This window comes from Aristolochia californica, unplaced genomic scaffold, assembly GCF_029961685.1.
Source record: "Aristolochia californica isolate CCGP_79_NKW_82.1479 unplaced genomic scaffold, dmAriCali1.0.hap1 SCAF_6, whole genome shotgun sequence".
In the NCBI taxonomy this organism is placed as follows: domain Eukaryota; kingdom Viridiplantae; phylum Streptophyta; class Magnoliopsida; order Piperales; family Aristolochiaceae; genus Aristolochia; species Aristolochia californica.
Genome location: NW_027182257.1, coordinates 40813886 through 40826515, shown reverse-complemented (window position 1 = coordinate 40826515; position 12630 = coordinate 40813886). Strand labels below are relative to the sequence as shown.

General features: G+C 38.5%; 1 protein-coding gene across 1 annotated transcript; it reads right to left on the bottom strand.

The window, feature by feature from the left end:
* Nucleotides 1-985: 985 nt before the first annotated feature.
* LOC137934141 (serine/threonine-protein kinase ATG1a-like) lies at nucleotides 986-11652 on the bottom strand. Its single transcript, XM_068778385.1, has 15 exons — nucleotides 11151-11652; nucleotides 10410-10527; nucleotides 10198-10256; nucleotides 10002-10066; nucleotides 9700-9793; nucleotides 9534-9614; nucleotides 9327-9438; nucleotides 9005-9059; nucleotides 8837-8916; nucleotides 8604-8702; nucleotides 7806-8140; nucleotides 7432-7729; nucleotides 7250-7320; nucleotides 1353-1567; nucleotides 986-1212 (listed from the first exon to the last, which is right to left on the bottom strand). Exons 1-15 carry the CDS (start codon nucleotides 11391-11393, stop codon nucleotides 1206-1208), a joined length of 1932 nt encoding a protein of 643 aa, XP_068634486.1. The 5' UTR covers nucleotides 11394-11652; the 3' UTR covers nucleotides 986-1205.
* Between the last annotated feature and the right edge of the window lie 978 nt (nucleotides 11653-12630).

The following is a 12630-nucleotide window of genomic DNA, read 5'->3' as shown; positions in this document are numbered from 1 at the left end:
TTGACGGGTTAGTGTGAGCTTATCCATGCGGTTATGCACTCTTCGAGTAGGAATCAATTTTCTGAAAGATCCTGGCTTTCGTGCTTTGGTGGGTCGGAGTATTGAAAGAACACTGGACGAGCTTCAAAATGAGTTACTATCATAGCCATTGCTTTCTCATTTGTCTGAGTGACAAGATATGCCAACTTTCTTGGGTCTAAGGGGCTCTAATTGAAGAAACTAGTTCATGCAGAGAATAATAAATTAATTTTATTAATAGATATTTTAAAATAAACAGGGAGGTTTTCCCTCCCACTGTTGTTGGAACAAGGCAGAGGCCAAAGGGGGGGGGATCCCCCTCCTATCATTCTCATCTCAACTATCCCTGTGCACCACTTGAAAGGCAACTATGTCATTGATAGTTAAATTTTTAGTAAATAAGTTGTCAAGATTAGTGGTATATGTTAGTGAAAATTCTATTTATACCATTAAAAGAAATGTTTTTAAGTGATCCAATGTCCAAACCATTAAAGCCTTGAGTTTATCTCCAAAGAATTTATCCAAAACCAACATATAACAATGCCTCTACAGAATCGATATCGAGTAAAACTAGATTGATAAGCAAAATGTGATCGTTTTAAGTGATAATTCATCACAGATAGTCGACTACTTATTTATAAAATCAACTACATAGCAAAAGTTCTTTGAAGGATTAGGGCCTGTTATCCACAGCCCAAAATAACAAAATAACTTGGAACAACTAACCCAAAATATGCACAAATTTCTTGTTACAATTTTGTTGAACATTACTAGACCCATTTTTGCCGCATTGAAAAAAGTTTCAACTTCTCTCAGAACACACATGCCCAAACAACCCAATTCAATCCAGTATCTGATTCAAAATCTGAGCCAACTGCCTACACTGAAATTACTTTTCCTTCAACGTCATAACTTCCACAAATGCAAATAGATTATGACAAGAACACTAACAAGCTCATGTCTTGAGTTGAAGTTCCACATTCCACTATCATTCAAGATGTTTGATCATACTCATTACTTTAACAAGTCTGTACAACTTAAGTGATCAGTCCAGCTTTACATCCACAAAAATGAAAGAATAAGATGTGCAACTTATTTACACGAGCTTAAGCTCATAGACAGAGGAGTTGCCTCTAAAATAAGTTCAACAGTCTTTGACCCGGTCAGGGAGTAGGCTTTTAACTGTGTTAATTCCTGTTCATTGAGTATATCAAAAAGTCTCGCTTAATGGTTGGAAATCTTTGAGTAACTAAAATTAAAAGCAATGTGATCAAGGCTTGTATGGACTGAGAGACTTGTCTGTTAAGAAACAAGAAAAGTAAAAATAGATTTACTTGTTGGGCAGACCCCGAGTTTGACGAGATATATTTTGCATCTTCAACCGACTTAGGTTTGCAATATATTTTTTAAGTCTCTGCTGGTCTGCAACAGTTAGTGAAAATGGTGGATTTAGAGGTAGAGAGGTGGCTTGCAGAATAAAGGAAAGTAGAACTGTCGCCTTCGAGTATGATGCTGCTGCACATATCCTATTTCCCATCAGCTCATCCACCTAAAACCAAAAACAGACCCATAAGCCAAAGAAGAAAAATGAACTGAATTGCAACAATCAATAAGCAGATTGCCCCACTACAACTTTTAAGATTCACAGGAAAAAAGACAAAAGGAAAATGAGATCTTTCAATTGATGTTTTCTTCGTGCTAACTTTAACTTTGACCACAGAATTGAACAAAATCAGAACAGATATAGAAAACAATATGAAATTGTAAAGAGTAGTCCTGCATAAATTCATGATTAGAAACAATATTGAGAATAGACCTCTTAACATCAACTAGTCCTTTCAGAGTGGATTTAGACCTAACTTTAACATGGTATTAAAATGAACAAGCACATAAGCCTCCACCTAAAATTGTCCACAAGTAGGAGCCATGAGAGGGTCCACATGTGAGTAAGAGTGTTGAGAAGAATTCCAAATTAATTCAGGATTAAAAAAATCATGTGCATATTTCATGCAAAGAGGCTCCCTAACTTTGACTAGTCATGTTGGGATGTGCTTGGACCTAACTTTAACAAGAATAATTGTGTTGTCTCTTATTTTTTACTTTTCCTACAACAGTCCTCTCTTTATTCCAAAAAGCTAATAGAAAAGAGAAGAACCAAATACAGAGAATGTAGCATAAACTACTATCAGCCACTCAACTACTTGCATGCAGTAATTGATAGAGATAAGGGTAAGGGTTGATCAAGTTTGAGATAGACTCCAACTCAAACTGTAAATCTTGTATCTTTGTAATCTTTGTAATCGTTACGGTCTCTATTGTAATCTCTATAAATACCTTATTCCTCATCAATGAAAAGCACGCCAAAGTACTTCCTTCTTCCAATTCTTCCATATGGTATAAGAGCTCTCGATTAGGAATCCTTTCTCCCTTCCTATCATTGAAACCCGTCAGAGCTCTCTGAATCCACCATTGTCACCGTTGCATCCTTTCTCCCCGTAGCAAACCTTGATTTGAGCCCGATTAATCAGAACCACCACAGCTACAGGCTCGCCGTCGTTGGAAATTGCCACCATAGCCGAACCCCGAGGGCCATCCAAAGCCAACGCAGTCACTGTTGCCATTGCCAGTACCTAGTACTTTTCTCTCCCTCTTCTCTGTCTCTCTAAATAGCTCCATGTTTCCTGAAAAACCCTCGACGAAGCCGCAGCCCGCTGCCGTTAGCTCCAACGACAACTGCGCCGACAACTCCCAAAGATTTTCGTCGGCACCGCCTAGACTCCCCCACCCCCGCGTCATCTCGGCAAAACGACACCAAGGCAACCTAAGTTCAAGGAAGAAATCATTTCCCCCTACGCTGCCTTATTTTTTTTAACACTCGTGCAAGCTCACACATGCGAAATTCGCATGAGAGAAAAAAAATCTGCTTCTCAAAGCCCCGACTAACTTTGTACTTTATGGCCCCTGAAGAGACTCAAACCACTACTCCCAATACCCATGACCCAACCAAACCTCTTACAGTACTCAAAATCCACAATTCTATCAAACTCACATCCACCAACTATCTTTGTTGGAAGCTTCAGATGGAAGTCATTCTTATCGGTTATGATCTATACAAGTTCGTTGATGGTTTCCATCTTGCCCCCTCAGCCACAAAGAATGTCAATAATCTCACCGCTCCCAATCCCAAATAACATACATGGTTTCATCAAGACAAACTGATTTTTTGTGCTCTTGTCGGCTCTCTCATGCCATCTCTCATCCCACTTATCACTCAATCAAGGACCTCTCATGAAGCCTGGAATACTCTGGCCCACACTTATGCTCGGCCTTCCCACGGTCACATCAAGCAGATTAAGAAACAACTCAAGCATGTCACTAAGGAATCTCAATCTATTACTGATTATATGCAGTTTATTAAAACACGTGTTGATGAACTTGCGCCCTAGGAACACCTATGGATGTAGAGGATGTCACTAAGAAAATTTTGGATGGACTCTACGATGATTACAAACCACTTGTCGATATTATCAATGGTCGTGACACGTCAATTTCTTTTGAAGAACTACATGAAAAACTCATCAACAAGGAACTCTCGCTAAATGTCCATGAAGCTCACTCCTCTCCACTTCCAGCTTCAGCAAATTCAGACAATTCTCGCTCCAATTCCGGCAAGTTAGGTAATTGTCATCAACGACAACCCTGGGGCGTCCTCGTACCGCCCACCGACAACTTCAACCTCCGATATCACCAACACTGTCACACAGAATGGTCAATATCAGCCTCAACCCTACCTTGGTTGTTGTCAACCTTCTCACTGGCAACCTCGCCCTTCGGCACCATGGCAACCACAAGCCCTTCTTGCACATGCCAACTCTTCTATTGGTTCTACGTGGCTTCTAGATAGTGGAGCATCGCACAATGTTACCACAAAGTTGAGTTCATACTCCTTCTGACAGCACTGATAACATTGTGATTAGTGATGGCACGGGTCTCCCTATTACTCATACTGGTAACAAATCTCTTTCTACACCCTCACATCAATTTTCCTTAAATAATGTTCTTTGTGTTCCTACCATGCAAAATAATCTTATTTTTAATTTTCAGTTCTGTAAAGCTAACAATTCTTCCATTGACTTTTTACCTACTTCTTTTCGTGTGAAGGATCTTTGCACGGGGGCAACACTTTTATATGGTCGAACTAAGGATGGTGTGTACAAATGGTTGTCGTCCTCAATCAAATCGTCACCAAAATCGCCTTTTCCAGTGTCAAGATCACTTCGTCTGCATGACATCATCCCTTAGGTCATTCGTCGTCTACCAATCTCAGGCACATAGTGTCTACTTTTTAGTTAGATTTATCACATCCTCTAAATTTTAATTTTAATTGTAATTCTTGTCAATGCAATAAGAGTTACAAATTACCATTCTCACTCTCTTCTCTTGTCTCTTTCTTGCCCTCTTGATATTATTTTCTCAAATGTATGGACCTCTCCCATTACTTATGATTTTAAATATTATGTTATTTTTGCCGATTATTTTACAAAATATATTTGGTTTTACCCTCTCAAAAGAAAATCCCATGTGTTTGATATATTTATCCAGTTTAAATCTCTTGTTGAAAATTTCTTTGGTAAATGGATAAAAACACTATTCTGATAATGGGAGGGAATATACAACAATATCCTCTTTTCTAGCTACCAATGGTATTTCTCATCTCAGATCTCTTCCACACACCCTTGAACACAATGGGTATTCTGGACGATGACATCATCATATTGTTGAAACAGGTCTGTCTGTCCTTTCTCATGCATCCATGCCTCTCTATCTTATTGGTCATATGCACTCTCCACTACTGTCTATCTCATCAACCGTCTACCTACTCCCACGCTTAATCTTACGTCACCATATGCCAAATTTTTTAGCATGCCTCCCTACTATTCTAAACTTCAAAGTTTTGGTTGTCTCTGTTATCCGCAACTTAGGCCATACTCCTCCCACAAACTCACTCCTCGTTCATCCCCTTGTGTCTTTCTCGGATACTTTACCACTCAAAGTGTCTATCTGTGTTTTGAACCCAACACCTCTTTATAAGTCATGTCATGTTAAATTTATTGATTTCAACTTTCTCTTCACTACACTTCAATCTCACTTAGACCGTCCTTCATCTGACATACTATCCCACCGGTATTCCTCTGTCTTTACTTCCTGCTACCGGCACATCAACCACATCTTTGATTTTTGCGCCCTCTGCAAGCTCCATTCAAGACCTCACACCTAACCCCACTCAACCACCAAACCCCACTCCACCACCTAACCCCACTCACACACCTTATTCATTCGCCGACCCACACCTATCATCCTTACCTACTTCTTCCCATACCTGTGTTATAGTCACTAGATCCAATAACAACAATTACAAACCTATCCAAAAATTAAACCTCGCAACCCAACTTCCTACATCTATAACCCGTGAACCAACAACCGTGACTCTAAGCTCTCACCGATCCCAAATGGAGTCAGGCTATATCGGATGAGTATGATGCTCTTGTTCAAAATGGGACATGGGAACTTGTTCCCTTGGATTCCGCACAGAATTTGGGTTGCAAATGGATTTTTTGTACTAAATTTCTATCTGATGACTCAATTGACAGGTACAAGGCTCGCTTAGTTGCCAAAGAGTTTCACCAATGCCCTGGGATAGTAAACTCCAAATGCTCGGTATCATGAAATGTGCCAGTTTCTTATCACCTCTGGCTTCACCAACTCTCATGCAAACTCCTCTCTATTTATCTCTCCCACATATACTATTGTACTATATATTCTGATCTATGTGGACAACATTATTGTTAAAGGAGATAATAATCAAGTTATGACAACGTTCATCTACCTTCTTGCTTAGAAATTTTTGCTCAAAGGATCTTGGATCATTGACCTACTTTCTCAGAATTGAAGTTGTTCCTCATTCTCAAGGATTGCTTCTGCCTCAATGCCGATATATTTCTAGTCTCCTTGCTTGCACATGCATGACAAATGCAAAGCCTGTAACTACGCCTCTTTCTACGTCATCTACACTCACACTTCAGTCTGGCACAACACTCTCTGATCCATCTGAATATTGGACTATTGTTGGTAGTTCCAATACTTCTCTTACGCGCCCTGACATTGCTTATGTGGTGAATAAGTAATCTCACTTTATGCATTGACCTACTATTGACCACTAGGATGTTGTGAAGCGCTTATTACACTATCTCTGTGGGACTCTGGATCATGGTATTGTCTTAAATCGACAATCTTCTTTGTCTTTCCATGCATTTTGTGATGTTGGCAGGGCAGGAAACAAGGATGATTTCACTTCTATAGGTGTCTATCTTGTAACCTAGGTCTCAATCCTATCTCTTGGAATTCTAAAAAGTAACGGACAGTGGCTCGCTCATCTACTAAGGCGAAAGATCGATCTGTTCAACCACTGGAACTGAGATCTGATGGATCTGCTATCTTCTCACTGAATTGGGTGTTTTTCTTCCACAACAACCGGTGCTTTATTGTGACAATATCGGTGCTATAAATTTGTGCTCCAATCTATTATTTCACTCTCGCATGAAACATGTGTTGCTTTGGATTACCACTTCATTCGCGAACAAGTTTAGAGTGGCGTTCTTCGGGTTACTCCTGTCTCCTCTGGTGATTTAGTTGGCTGATGCTCCCACCAAACCGCTTCCGCGAACACACTTCCTCTTCTTGAAGACCAAGATTGGACTCTCCTCTCAGAACTCCATCTTACGGGGGCATGACAGAGATAAGGATAAGGGTTGATCAAGTTCGAGATACTCCAACTCAAACTATAAATCTAGTATTCAGCTACGACACGTAGCTGAAGAGTTGTAATCTTTGTAATTGTTACGGTCTATGTTGTAATCTCTATAAACACCTTATTCCTCATCAATGAAAAGCACGGCAAATTACTTCCTTCTACCGATTCTTCTATAGTAATAACTGGAAATTACTCCTCTAAAAGGATAAATAATCGCATCAGAATATAGGAAACAAATGAACTGTCACAAACAGCTCCAGACCATGGTAGTAACCAATACAACTACAAATAGGGTTTGTTCGCTGTGCTCAGATACAGTACCAGATAAATCGGTAGACATATAATGGGGAATGTTTGCTGCTCATCAGCTAATAAACTATAGAAAAAACTAAGGTAAAAAAGCAAGTCCAATTTACTTACAGCACCACTCTTCCCAGTTGCTAAGGCTGTCTGGAAGATAATGTCCATAGCATTCGGCATCTGTGCAGTACCTGAAATATGATGGGAGCCATCCTCTCAGATATTTTTAAAGAAATAAAATTGATGAAAAGAAAAAACAAATTCCCAGCAAATAAAGCTTCCTTATCCTTAGGAGGTCTAACCATCCATGTCCAGAAGATAGTTAGATATTCTCTCTGCCTGATCAAATGCACCAAGAAATCCCTGCTCAGCCCATGAGCGAACAGATGCTGGCCTGTTGAAATCCACCGCTTCAACAAAGTTAATCAAAGAAGAAGGGCTTTCCTGGTCAGCTGCATTATCATTAGCTGAAGAACTTCCGGGGCTGTCTCCCACAGTACTGCTGTTTATCCAAGAAAGAGACACACAAAGAGCTTCCTTCCAAACAGCTAGGCTCACCAGTTCCACAGAAAATGACTCAAGAAGCAGTCCTGCATTAAACTGGAAACTAGAAGCAATTAAAACATGGTTAAGTAATTGAAGTAAGAGAAAAAAGTTTGTAAAAACAATCAGACACCTTTTCCTGGGCAAGGTCCGCAAGAGCCTGTAGGTAATGGTGCAACAATTGCATCTTCAGTGATGGGTGAAAAGAAGATTGATCATGTAGTTCAACTTCCTCGGTGGATGCGTGTGATGCATGTAATGAGGCAGACCCATATCTTCGGATATTTTCAATATCACAAGCAGAACTGACAGCTGTGTCTGTAGGTTTTGGAGAAATAACTAAGTCCTCAGAGTTCTTCACTGGAGAACCCTTGGACCCCTCAAGCAAAGAAGAGACGGTGTCCACAAGTGCAGAGTGAGCATTTACTAGAACATATTCTTGTTCTAGGGCTTCAAGTGAGTCAACAACTGGTAGTATGAAAACCACAATAAGACAAAGAAAAAACATTAAAATAACAAACCATTGAAAGAAAAAATAACCAGAGTTCAGCTGCAACCTGTTAGACATGCAGACGAATTGTAGAGTCCAAGAAATGCAATTCAAGATAACTCTTTTATATTTTGAAGCAGTCTCGCACTCAAGTTATAGGTAGCTAGAAGTTAGTTTTTAGTATGTTGCCTATTCTACATCGAATTCTAAGCTGGTCTAAGTTTTAGAAAGTTGATTTTATTAGCCTTAGAAGTCTCATTTATTTTCTATTATTGAGGGTCTTAGCACTCCTTTAGTACTGAACTTCAAGCAATGAATATTCAATTTAAGTAGGTGTGCTGGTCATAAAAAAACAGTCAAGACAGCTTTTCTTTTCTTTTTTCTCAATTTCTGCTTTCTCTCTCTCCCTTACCTTCATAACTCAACACAACAAGAACTGACCTTTGGGTCTAGATATGCTTAAAGGCTCCTGATTTACATTTCTAGTTGACGGGCTTGCTGGATCTAAGGAAACTGATGACTCATCATCTTCATTTTTACCTGCAAGACATGATTTCAGTTACAATTTAATTCTAATATAAAGTTCTCTGGCATGAACATGTGGTCATCATCATAAATGTCTTCAACTATCTGACAAAAAAATAAGCAGCAGGAATGCGACTAAGGCCCCTTACCCGCTGCCAAGGGCAACTCTTGCTCCAGTAAAGATTTCTTTTCTGTAATTGATGAAGAAAGCTCCAAACTTGCAGGTGGCCTATGATTACAAGAAATAATCATTTAAGCAAGTTTGATGTCTTTCATTCACATAGACTAGAAGCATAAAACATTTCAAAAAAGTCAACCTTGATTCTGCCATAAACTTGTGGTTGAAAAACTCCTCAAATGTTAGTCGCTCAACTGCAAAATTCCAGAGTTTGATGAACAGAATCTCACAATACAAGTTACATGTGTTTTGCTACTAACAACATAAGAATGCAGACAGGTTCATTAACACAGTAAGTGTTTAAAGAGAGTAAAATAAAGTGATAGTCCGTAGACAGCTTCATGACATGCATGCAAGTTATCAGCTTGGCTCTAAATATAACTGAAAGAAATTTTAAAACTAGGCATTCTATGGCAGAAGAACTACTGTTCAAAATAAATAAATAAATCAACGAATATCACCTGGGTTTTGTCGTAAAAGTCTTCGGCAAAGATCAACACAATCAGGATGGAATTCTTCCATAATCCCTTGTGGGAACTTGAGCTCAGTAGATGTAAGGATGTTCTGGAAAAGCTGTTTTAAGCAGCACAGGGTAAAGTGATTTACAGATTCTCAAAGGGAGATTGATCAATATATATTTTCCAAGAAATCCCTCTTCATATGTAAACCTGAAATTGGTTGTTTCCATCAAAGGGTGGTTTCCCCGTAATAAGCTGGAAAAGTATTGTTCCGACACTCCATAAGTCAGCCTGCATTGTTGACCTTGCTGAATCAATAAATGAAAGATAAAAGCAGTGGAACATTGGTAAATGAACCTTAGATTATGTAAAACACCTTAGCATCGTATTTCTGGTTTTGGATAATTTCTGGAGCCATGTATAATGGTGAGCCACACAAGGTGTCAGCTAAGCCTTGTGGTGTCAAGTATCTGGCAAACCACATATAGCAGATAGAATGAGAGAAAACTGATGTCCGAAAAAAAACTATGCATACCAATAAAAACTAGAATAAAGTTTTTCCCTTGAATATTAAATTTTAAAGTGACATACATGTACTGGTAACCAAACAAATGAAGAGATAACAATGAAAACAGGATTTGTGAAGCATTTTTTATTCTCATTTATCAACCCATTTACCTAGCAAAACCAAAATCTCCAATCTTCAGGACTGCATTTTCATGAATAGATGATAATAAAAGGTTCTGCAAATTCAGAAACAGATATTGAGTATATTTCAAATGAAGATCCCATTAATTCTGCATCCGCTACAAGGATACAAAAGAATCAAAATATAATGAAATTACAGAATTCAGAGGAAGCAAAGGAATCATACTTGTGGTTTCAGATCTCTATGTATGAGATGGTTTTCCTGGAGGACTTGCAACCCCATAGCTAGAACAGAAAGCAATACACATTATACCATAGCCTTTCTCAAATGCATCAGAGACCACCAGAAGAGTTTTCATACATATAGTTAAAAATTATGAAGATAAAAGTTATTAGCGTAAGAGGAAAAGTTCTCTCTTTTTTAGATAAGTGCCATACCCAGTTGTCTCATGAAGTGCTTAGCAGTAGTATCTGAGACTCTACCAAACCGTTGAATGTAAGCACCAAGATCACCACCTACACAATACTCCAAAACTAGGTATATTTTGTCCTCCGTCTGCAAAGGTTCAAGTTCTTATAAACAGTATGCAGTTAACTAATGATACGATTAAATGGATTGGTGAGAGTGCTTTGAAAAAGAAACGTTCAGCAACCAATGCAGTTAAATATCGTTAAGTACCATTGTCTATTTCCATAATCTTTATCAATAATTTAAATGAACAATATAAAATATAAAAGAAACTCTAAAACGAAAACAGAAAATAGAACTTTCATCCAGTGCAAACAACTCCACAACCGCTCAAAAAGTTGCACAGTAACGCTCATCCTTAACAAAACAGCAGCAATCTTCCGCTTGAAGGCAACAGGTTAATCTGGTTCTATGTTGACCTGGAGATTGACATTGGACACCCAAATTCCCTACAACCACATTTATTACTCCCTGCATCCAGACAGAAGGCCAAACAATCTAAAATACTTTAAAATGTACTGAACAGCGCGGCTCAGTGACTTTTGCCAGTAAGGGGATCGATTGTAGCATATCCAATCGAACAGCTCCCATAATATTTCTCCTCATTAAGGCACTTTATCCATTTTGACTAAAAAGATTAAAAAATTATCTTTCAAGTAGGACAAGAAAAAAAAAAAAAAATGAGCGAACATCAACTTAAGTCCCTTCACCTGGATAGCTTCATGAAGGCGAATAATATTCGGGTGTTTGATGTGTCTCAAAATATCAATTTCCTTGAGCAAACTTTCCTTCACTTTACTACTAAGCTGCTTCTTATCAATCTCCTTGATGGCCACCTCGACACCCAGAGACCGATGCCTCGAGCGCCAGACCACCGCGAAAGAACCCGAGCCAATTTTCGGTCCGAGAATGTAATCGCCGACCAATCTGCACCTGTTCGGCGTGTCCTCCATCCCCTCTTCTTCTCTTCACTGGTCCAAAAAAAATTCAAATTCCCCTCACAAAATCATCACTGGAAGAGTCCTCTGCCGTTTCAAGCACATGTCGCCTGTCCTCCGAGAGGGAGCCCTATCTTTCATCCCTTGCTTTCTCCCTTTTGGGTTTTATGACAGTGACTAAAAGAGAAGAAGTGGCATCTGTGCCTGGTCGAGTCGCCATAGGGAAGCTCGTGCAGACGAGAATAATATCTCCTCACAGGAAGAATAAGGCCAGACGAGGATCTCCGCGGGGAGAAGTAACCGTGTTATTTTCTCTTTTCCTTTTATAGTCTTTCAGCACTGCCTCTTCTTTCATAGTTTCAACTTTCATCGTCGTGCTGAGTCGTGACTCAGCATATCCGTCTTCCTTGGCGGAAAAAATGGTGAACTCCATACAGTTCGCCGCAGACACGTCTCCTCTAAAATTACACAAATGCCACTCTTTTGATCGAGATGAAGTTTATAAATCCGAAATTTCCAATGAGAGAAGAGAGGCGCAAGATTTAAGGGATCTAAGCCGTGTTTTTTTTCCGGTTTTGCTTGTGGCGGGGCCCGGGAGCTTGAAGGGACAGATGACTCGTGGGCCCAATTTTAGGTTGGATTTTTCCAACGGAAGGCTAAGATTGGTTAGGGCGGTCAGTGTTTTGAATTCAAAAGAGTTTATTTTTGAAATAAACAAAAAGTGACTTGAGCGTCAAGTCAAGGATTAAGATTAAGATCATCAAGAGCGGAGCTCAGCCAAATGACGTGTTGAGGGAGAAACCTTGGGCAGTGTAATTAAGATAATTAAAAGCAATATTAAACATAAGAAGAGTCATTAGCCTTTTGTCATAAAAATTAAGAATATTTTATTAATTAAAGGAGACAATTGAATTCCTAAGGTCACACACTCACTAATTGGAATATAGAAAATAAAAGAATAATTTAATTATTATTATTTCAAAAAATAATCAGTGAAAATGAGATAATAATTAAATTTTTTTTTACTAACTATTTTTACGAATAATAATGATCGAATTCTTATTTTTTTCTTTTCTTTTATTTTTCATAGATTCTATTTGGAACCCTAGAAAAGAAAAAATTGATCATTATTATTTCTAAAAATAATTAATAAAAAATATAATAATCAAATTCTACTTTTATTAATTATTTTTTAAAATAATAATAATTAAATTCTTATTTTCTTTTATTTTCTTTTCATTAAACTCAAAAT

Bases quoted from the DNA above. Each gene is read 5' to 3' on its own strand.
- LOC137934141 (XM_068778385.1), bottom strand. From the start codon at position 11,393: ATGGAGGACACGCCGAACAGGTGCAGATTGGTCGGCGATTACATTCTC. The intron at 10,528-11,150 runs GTGAAGGGACTT...GAACCTTTGCAG, and splicing joins GCCTTCATGAAGCTATCCAG to ACGGAGGACAAAATATACCT. The intron at 9,060-9,326 runs GTGATATTCGTT...GGAATTTTGCAG, and splicing joins ACTTTTACGACAAAACCCAG to TTGAGCGACTAACATTTGAG.